At 34.7% G+C, this 9360-nt stretch overlaps 1 protein-coding gene across 3 annotated transcripts in view; it reads left to right on the plus strand.

Annotated features, from left to right (window-relative positions):
* The window catches only part of RIMS2 (regulating synaptic membrane exocytosis 2), a 738459-nt gene that overhangs the window by 371645 nt on the left and 357454 nt on the right, over positions 1-9360 (plus strand). For all 3 annotated transcript variants that reach the window (XM_006830627.1, XM_006830628.1, XM_006830629.1), the window contains 2 exons: positions 2037-2083; positions 3133-3245. In XM_006830627.1, the coding sequence (XP_006830690.1) occupies positions 2037-2083; positions 3133-3245 (160 nt within the window). The remainder of the gene's footprint in view (positions 1-2036; positions 2084-3132; positions 3246-9360) is intronic.

Genomic DNA, 9360 nt, shown 5'->3' on the forward strand with positions numbered 1-9360 from the left:
GCTGGAAAGCAAGTTTCAGAGTCTCTTCTGATATCCATTTTGATCTTTTCCTTCTTTCTTATCTTAATGACTTTTTAAAAACTTTGTACATGTAAAATCCTTTGTGAATCTATGAGAATTACTCAATAAATAGCACAGCAGCACTTCCTTTATGGAAGCTTATATTCTAAGCCAAAGTAATAAATATACTGCTAACTTAGTAGCACTGTGGGATAAGCACTGGACTGCAATGTCAGTTTGAACTGCAAAGACAGTGTTTCAAATCCACCAGTCACTCTTCAGAAACTCCATGGTCACTATGAGTTGAATCTACTTGAAGTCACTAAACAACAACAAAAACTAAATAAAGGGAGCATGGTGGCTCTGTATGATAAGAATTGGACCGCGAACTACAAGGTCAGTGGTTGGAGCCCACCAACCTCAACGCAAGAGAAATATGAGGCTTTCTGCTCTCATATTGATTGACAGTCTCGGAAACTCTGTAAGGGTAATTATGAGTCAGAAACAACTCCTTGGCACTTAACCTCAGCAACAAGTAAGTTAAAACTATAGAAAAAGTCCCACCAGTGAATTATTACATTTATCTTTTGGGTAAAAGTGTTCTAAAGTAGTGGCAACAGAAATTGTTCTCGCTTGTAAAATACTGATGCCCAGTTCCCACTCATTTAGGAAATGATTACTCTGATTTCTTTTTTTTCTTCATTAAATGACTTAAGTTGGCAGCTTAGTTTCATTGTATTGTTCCTTTCAAAGTACTGAATCTGGAACATTAGATTATATCCATTTTTTATTTTGTCTTACTCCAAAGTTCTGTAAGGTGGTAAACTGCAGTTTATCTGTTTAGTATAGTCAATAGTGTCTGATTTTACAATAAGCAAGGTAAGCACATGCTTACTTGTTTTACTTAGTAATATATGATAAGCATTTTCAGATTTTTTTCACCACATCAAAGGTTCTGCTTTTAGTTATGCTGGGTCTGTTTCTTACCCAACCATCAGCACCTTCCCACAGAATCAAAGCTACTTTTAAAATTTACAATCCTTTCTAGGGACAGAGTACCCCCAGTAAGCAAGGTAGGCACAGACTTACTTGTGCTTATATACTAATTTGTAGTGATTAATTGCATGTGCTTTTTACCATATGGAAAATGTGTAAGTTCAAATTTATAAACACGCACAAGTAAAGTCCAAGCTTACCATGGTATTGGATAATCTGCCTCTGATAGTTATATAGTTCCTGGTATCAAAGGATCTTCAAATCATATTTGTTTGATATTTAAAATAACTTTTAGACTTTTATATAATTTTCGATTATTATCATTTATTTATTATTGTTGTTGTTGTCAGGTTATTATTAATAGACTATTATTAACTATTAATAGTCTCTTGACAAAAACCAAACAAAAATGTATATATCTTTTGAGTGTAAACACAGGTAAAATGCTAGTCCCAAGAAAAAACATGTTTACATCTTTTTGTTCTAGTTGTATTTCAGTGTTACTGATTTAGGACTAGAGCAAGTAAAAAAGTAGAATATAATTAAAATCTATCTGTAAAACTTATTTAGTTGTATACAAGCAGTTTTGAGAATGGATCATTTTGTAGTAAGGCACGATAGAGTATATTTCTAAATGTGCTGCAAATGCTTGAGTTTTAATTTTTAAATAATTGAGGTTAGCACAAATTCTTTGATTAGCTCTAACTTAAGACTTGTTTCTTATTTATAATACTCTGGTAGCGTAGTAGTTACGAATCGGGCTGCGAACCTCAGGGTCAGCAGTTTGAAACTACCAGTTGTCCCACAGGAGAAACATGAGGCTTTCTGCTCCTGTAAAGACTTACAGCCTCGGAAACCCTGTACAGGGTCGCTATGAGTCGGAACCTACTCCACGGTACATTACAACAACAACAACTATATATAGTTTTTTTTAAATTTTATTTTCAGACTGTTCTATTATAATATAGGTTGAAAACTACCCAATGAAAGTTGTATTGATTGTTGAAACAGTTTCTTGTTTCCTTTTTTTATTGTTTCAGAGATATACCTAGAATACCTGATAGCACCCATGCACAACTGGAATCCAGTAAGTTTCTTTTACACTGCTGGCAAAGTAAATTGTGAATAATTTTATTCATCAGACATCAAATGAAGTTTTTAATGCATTAGTAAAGAGTAAGAGATATAATAATCTTGTTATTATGTATATAATCTCGTAAAGATGACAACTTTCATTTTAGTTCAGCTATGTGAGATGGTTTTGAGGACTATGTAGTGGACTGCAGGGTCGGTTTGAATTGCAAGGTCAGTGGTTCAAACTCACCAGCCGCTCCTCAGAAACCCTACCCAGGGTTATTATGAGTTGAAACCCACTTGACGGCACTTAACAAGAACAACATACCTAGAATAGTAGTCCTCAAAACCATCTCATATAGCTCCCAATTTCTCTTACAGTAAAAGCCAAAGTCCTTACAGTAGCTTCTAAAGCCTTTACAATTTGGCTACCCATTAGTCCTCAGTCCTCCTTTGCTATCTCTCTCTTGTTCACACCTTTGCAATGGAGTCCTGGTGTAGCACTGTACGTTAAAACACTGGACCACAAGGTCAGTTTGAACCAGAAGGTCAGTGATTCAAACGCACCAGCTGCTCCTCAGAAACCTTATACAGGGTCGCTATGCTTCAGAGCAGAGTTAACAGTGCTTAACAATAACAGCTACCTGCAATAGACTGAATAGGGTTGAAGGTGAAAGCAGGGAGATCAGTGCCTTAATAATGTAGTGAGGAGAAGATGGTGACTTGGACCCAGGAAGGAGCAATGGCTGCAGTGAGAAGTGGTTGAATTCTCTATATACACAGTCCTTGAAAATGTACTATGAATATAGATGTTTTTAACTTTTATGTTTACAATTACAAGCATATATTTCTTTAAAATCTATACCCAAAAGGTGGAAGAAGTTCTTTTGTCATGGCATAGCTTTGTACTTAAAAGGATGGTTACATATTTGAAACATTGTAGTTAAGACATGGTCTATAAAATGCATTTTCTCAATTTGTAAAAAAGTTTTTAATAGGCAGATTACTAAATACTAATAAAGAGCCACTGTTGTTATTCTTTATGCACAATTATCATTTCAGGTTCTAGCTCATTTGAATCTCAAAAAATGGATCGTCCTTCAATTTCCGTTACATCTCCCATGAGTCCTGGCATGTTGAGGGATGTTCCACAGTTCTTATCTGGACAACTTTCAGTATGTAATCCCTAAATTAATTTACCATTTTTAAATATCAAATAGTGTTTGAACATAGGATGCTAGCCTTTCATTTTTTAGTAAACCACCTTCTTCCTAGAACATAATTGTGCTTGTAACCACCACCTTTCTCTTTTTTAGTAATTTTAATTATATGAAATTTTATTGTGATTATTCAGCATGATACATTCTGTACTAGCGTTAGGTTTTCTGGGATTTAGTGAGTAAGATTTTTGAAGACACCTAAGCTAATTTTTAAAATATCATTGATATTACTCCAAAATTCAAGGTCATGGTTTCAGTTCAGTATTGAAAAGAAATAAAAATAGTGTACTATAAAAAGATGGAATTTAAGATAGAAGCACACAGTTTATATTCATCCATGCTTTTCCACTCAAGGGAATATGGAGTAAGAATGATACTCTGAAATATAGTAATACTAGAGATTGTTGTATCAATAGACAAAATGAAATACATGGAGAAATATTTCATAGATGTTGAGTACATCAGTGAATTGCACATTACAGGATGCTTAATTTTAGCAGGATTTAATGACAGTTACAAATCGATGTCTAAATTAGAAAAGCTTTGCCAATTTCAGCCTTCACATTTAAGGAAAACACATTTAACAAAAACTGATTATGGTATTCAGTTCTCATCCCTGTCTCTGTTCATTTAAAAGTAGTCATATATTTAAATTGATTGTTTTTCTTTACACACATATATATAGCTTAATATTGCCAGTATTACTGATGAATTATTTTACTTGAAACCTATCAATATTAAGAAAATATTCAGGTTCTCAAAATCCTAACACTGAATTTCAGATGAGAAAAATGTTATACTAAAAACCAAAGTATTCTTGTTCTGATAATTTAAAAGCATTGGAGGAGAAAAAAGCACTTTAACTTGAAGACACTATGGAATATCTCATTTTATTATTTTAAAAGTTATGAGATATCTCTGTACTGGTAATTTTTTTAATCACAAAGATGACACTAAATTTATAGGAACTTTACTTTCTCTTTCATAAACACAATGGACTTTTAAATTTGAGGACAGTGATCTTTTTGCTAGTATCTACAGCAAGTAGTATCTTTCTACTTATTCTTTTACATCATTTATGATGTCATTTACAGAGTTACAAATGTGGAATGTATTTGCTTCTGCCAACTTAGAAAGTGTTAATATATGGTAGTTTGAGTTTTTTTAAATTTATGACCTCTTTAAGTAATGCTTCAGGTGACTGGATCATGCCAGTAAAAAAGAAATACATCTGTATGTGTGCTTATGTATGTATTTAGTTGGATTGAGTTGATGGAGGAGGGAGAGGAAATTAGATTTCCGTAATAAGTAAGTACCACTTTATTTCATTTGATATCCCAAGGCTTTATGAGAAACTGGTATAGGAGGAGAGATTGAGGGGGAGAATGCAGGGCTTTTGACATTTGAAATTCAGCTGTTTTCCCTCAAATCAAAACTGTTATAGTAGAAAGGTACTAAAAACTATGTGATACCAAATTGACAACAATAACTCAAAATGTGAGATAGGAACCTCAATAGACAGTTTATGTTACTGAGTGAGGAACAACTCAGAAGAGAAAGGTGACAATGGTCACACACTGGAAGAATGGAATCAGGGTCACTAAACTTTACATGTAGAAAGTGTTGGCATATGTTTTATATATTCTCAACAAAATGAATAGAATTTAGAAGAAAAAAAGACAAAAAAACTTCTTTACTGTATAAAGTTATAGCCTTTAGATTTACAAATAACGTTGATTTCAAATCCATAATTTAAAGTGATTTTTATTTTCATATGATTTGGAAAGAATATATTCTAGTATGCTGTTGATAGTAAAATTTAAGCTTTTATGTTATTGGTAGTAAAAGTTTTAGTTTCATGTAATTATGAAATTTTATATATATATGCATATATATGTACACTGCCAATAGTGTATCACAATCCAATATATCTATCTATACATAATTCTACTTTCTGATTAAAAATATAATAATATATATTGCGGGAAACTTAGAAAGTACAAAAAAACAAATAAAAATAAAACTTACACACAATCCTGTCATTAAGATAAAAATTTTCACATACATAGACTTTGTTAAACAAAATTGGAATCATTCTGTGCTTAATGTTTTTGGACATGCCTTTTCATTTAATAATATAATATAAACTTTTTTTTTTTTTTACTTTAAAATTCCTCTTAAAATAATTTTACTCTATATGTATATGAATTTTTCTACTATAGAATATCTTGCTTGTTTCAAATTTTATATTATATATGATGATGCTATAGAAATCCTTGAATATAAATCTTGCATACTTTTATTAGGACAAAAATCTTTTATTGGGATAACTTTCTAAAAATAAATTTTTGATGTAGAAGGAAAAAGAAAAAAGCTAACAGTATTTGAAATCTGTTGGCAAATTTTCCTCTAAAAAATGTTTTTTGTTAATGAAACGCCTATCATTAAGAAATATGTGTTAGAAGGCTGCAAGATGGTGAACTAGGTAGTAGTGCTCTACTGAACCGTACGGTGAAAATAAAGAAAACCAAACAAACAGATGCAGATGATATCCTGGAAACCTGAGTTTCAGATGACAGGATACCGAAGTGAATTGACTACTTACCAGGAGAGAAAGCTGAACAGACATGATAAAAACAGAGACAGAATTCTTATCTGTACCAGCTGACCAGACTTAGCACAGCCATCTTAAACTTTTGTGAGTGACTTCCGAGGCACAACAGCATATTGGTATTGTTGAAGCATGAAGCACAACAGCATGAAGGTATTGGTGACTTGCAGATGTACAGGTGTAATTTATGTCTTGTTTCCCATACTCCTTTGCTTACCAGAGGCAATGGCCAACCCCCATCCACACAAACCCTAGTAAAACTCTCCAGCTCCTGGTGGTCAGAGCCTCATGGAGGTGAGTGCTGCAGTGTGAGCCCCAGTAAAGGGAGTGGGTAGCTGTCCACACCAAACGTGGCATCTGGCTTCAGGTGCACCCTGCTCCAAATCTGCAGAGTTCGTGTTTGCTAGTCTGGACTAGCCTTAACTAGGAAAAGCAGCTGAACAGAATCATGGGGGATAGTTTAAAAAAAAAAAAAAAAAAGGAGGCAGCCGATGTGTGCCAGCTGGAGTTTTGTGAGGAGAGGGTGCAGAGGAATACCACTTATTGGCAGAGAGAAAGGTGTGACATTTTTTGTTGTTCCCTACATTACCCTGGTTACTAGAAGTGTAACCAGCTTCCACTCCCAGCAAAGGTCCTGCTCTCTGTGCAGTCAAAACTGCATCAAAGTAGGTTGGGAGCTAGCTAGCACTATCAACCCCGGCACCTGGGATCAGGTGTGGCCTGCTCTAGACCTGCAGAACTGGTTCTGGCAGCCCAGGACTAGCAGGGTCTTTTACCCTTGGCTGCCCTCTGAGAGAGAATACCATGTTCCCCCAGCTGCTTTGGGGACTGCACAAACTGCTACCTGATTGGGTACCCAGAACAGACAACACCTAGCCCTAAAGGGACTGCATCTTGGTCTCAGAGTGTTACTGTTTCATCCACTGCCCACACATAACATGACATTCTCTCTGAGTCTGGCACCTGCCTTGGATTTTTCCTTTCATTGTTTTTATTTGTTTATGCTTTCTTCCCCTTTTTCCACTCTTTGCCCTCTCTAGCTTTCTATCCTTTTAATCTTTGCTTTCATTTTTTTTTTACCTGCTTATCTTTCTCAACTATTGCTGCTTCTTTTTTCCTTCCTTTCTTTTTGTTCTTTTTATCTCTTGGTTTTCCTTTATAATTGTTTGGTCTCTTTCCCTTTTACTCATTTTCCTAATTGTGCTTAATTCTTTTTCTCTCTTTTAATTTTCGTTCTTATTTTTCTCTTCTGTGGCTTAAATTTTTTTGGTCTTCCTCTCTCTTTTGGGTTTTGTATTCTTTTTCTAGCTGTTGCCTGCCTTTTTTCTCTTTCTTTCTTTACTACTTTCTTTTTTGATTTTTTTTTTTTTTTTGCTTGTTTGTTATGTTTACTTTTGTGTATGTGTTTTCTCTTCTTGCCTCACCCAACAAGGAACAGAAACCATGCCCATATAACCCTGCCACAAGTCATACCTTCTAGATCCCCACCTACCAGGCAAGAGCCAATACCAGCTGCTATTCAACTGATCATTGACAACAACCTGCATCAGTCAAACCCATCCTAAACTGAGCTGGCTTCCATCCCCTAACCACACCCACAAGGAGGCAGTTCATGAGTACCTAACAACAGAGCAATATACAATCATCAATTAAATACAGCAACACCACAATGTCTCAGAAGCAACACACAAAGTGACAACACAGAGTGACCAAGATGCAGAGCTCTAGAACATGTTTTTGAGGAAAACGTGCATTGGAACTACCTGAAAAATAATTCAAGAGAATGATATTTAGGTACCTTCAAATGATTGACAGAAAAGTCAAGGAAATAAGAAAAAATTCAGGAAAACACTATAGAAACAAACAAAGTAAAGGATTGGGGACAATACAAACCCTGTAATTAGAAATCTAGATGATTAATACTAAGGTTTAAGAAATGGACAATACATTGAAAGGGCAGAGTTGTAGATTTGAAGCAATGAAAGCCTAAATTAGTCTCCTTGAAGATAAATCTCTTAATACTAGTAAGCTAGAAGAGCAATCAGAAAAAAGATTAAAAAAAAAAATTCAAAGAAACTCTTCAGATTTATGTGGAACACTATGAAGAGAAATAACACAGATGATAGGTGTTCCAGAACAGGAAGAGATACAGAAAAGCACAGTTAGAGATAGTCAAAGAAAAGATAGTCAAAAGCTGGAAGAAGTCTTCCCTAACATCATGAAAAATGAAGAGGTAAGCTCATGAATGAATCCCAAACAGGCTAGACCCTAAAAGAAAATCACCAAGACATATAATCAAATTCTCCAAAATTAAACAAAAGGGAAAATTCCTGAGAGCGGCTCAGGAAAAATGAAATTACCTACAAAGGAGAATCCATAAGAGTAAGCTCTGATTTCTGAGCAGAAACCATTCAGGCAAGAAGGCAATGGAAAGACATATACAAAACTCTGAAAGGAAAACATTGTCAACTAAGGATCATATACCCAGTAAAACTGCCTTTCAAATATGATGACAAAATTAGAAAATATCCAGATAAACAGAAATTAAAGGAATTTGTAATAACTAGAGCAGATTTACAAAAATATTAAAGGGAATCCTTTGGACTGAGAAGCAACAACAGCAGACAACAACCTGAAATTGATATACATGGCAGCATCCTTCAGAATTTAATCCAGATATAAAAGTATTCAAAGTAAAACAACCCTGCAAGACTGAAAATAGGGAAACAGAGATATCAATTTATGCTGAAGACAACTACAAATCAAAAGAGGGAAAAGTGTAGTTATAGAACATCCAAATGTCAAGGAAAAAGATTTCAAGATAAAATACACTGCTTTAAAGTGGGAAAGAAATTAATAAATTACAGGATAACCTGAAAGACAATTAAGACACCTTCACATCAAATCCAAAGGAAAACCATAAAGAGTTGGTGGTGTTCCTTTCAGGTGCCATTGAGGTTGTACCGACTCATAACGACCCTATGCACAGCAGATCAAAAACTGCCTGATCCTGGGCCAACCTCACAGTTGCTGCTAGTTTGGAGGCCATTGCTGCTGCCACTGTGCCAATCCATCTCATTGAGGATCTTCCTCTTTTTCTCTGACCCTCCACTTTACCAAACATGATATCCTTCTCCAGGGACTGGTCCCTCCTGATAATATGTACAAAGTATGAGAGATGAAGTCTGGCCGTCCTGGCTTCCAAGGAGCATTCTGATTGTACTTCTTCCAACACAGATTGTTTTGTTCTTTGGGCAGTTCATGGTACTTTTTTTAAAAAAAGTTTTTATTGTGAATTGAGTGAAGGTTTACAGGACAGATCATCAATTTTACATTTGAAAAATCATCCGAATGATTACAATCCTCTCCAGGTACCATCCATTAACAGTATTTACCTCTATTACTTTTTTTAGAGGGGAGGGTTGTACAAATCCCACACTAAAAATATGTTTTATATAT

The sequence above is a fragment of the Chrysochloris asiatica genome, unplaced genomic scaffold (genome assembly GCF_000296735.1).
Source record: "Chrysochloris asiatica unplaced genomic scaffold, ChrAsi1.0 scaffold00001, whole genome shotgun sequence".
NCBI classification, from domain to species: domain Eukaryota; kingdom Metazoa; phylum Chordata; class Mammalia; order Afrosoricida; family Chrysochloridae; genus Chrysochloris; species Chrysochloris asiatica.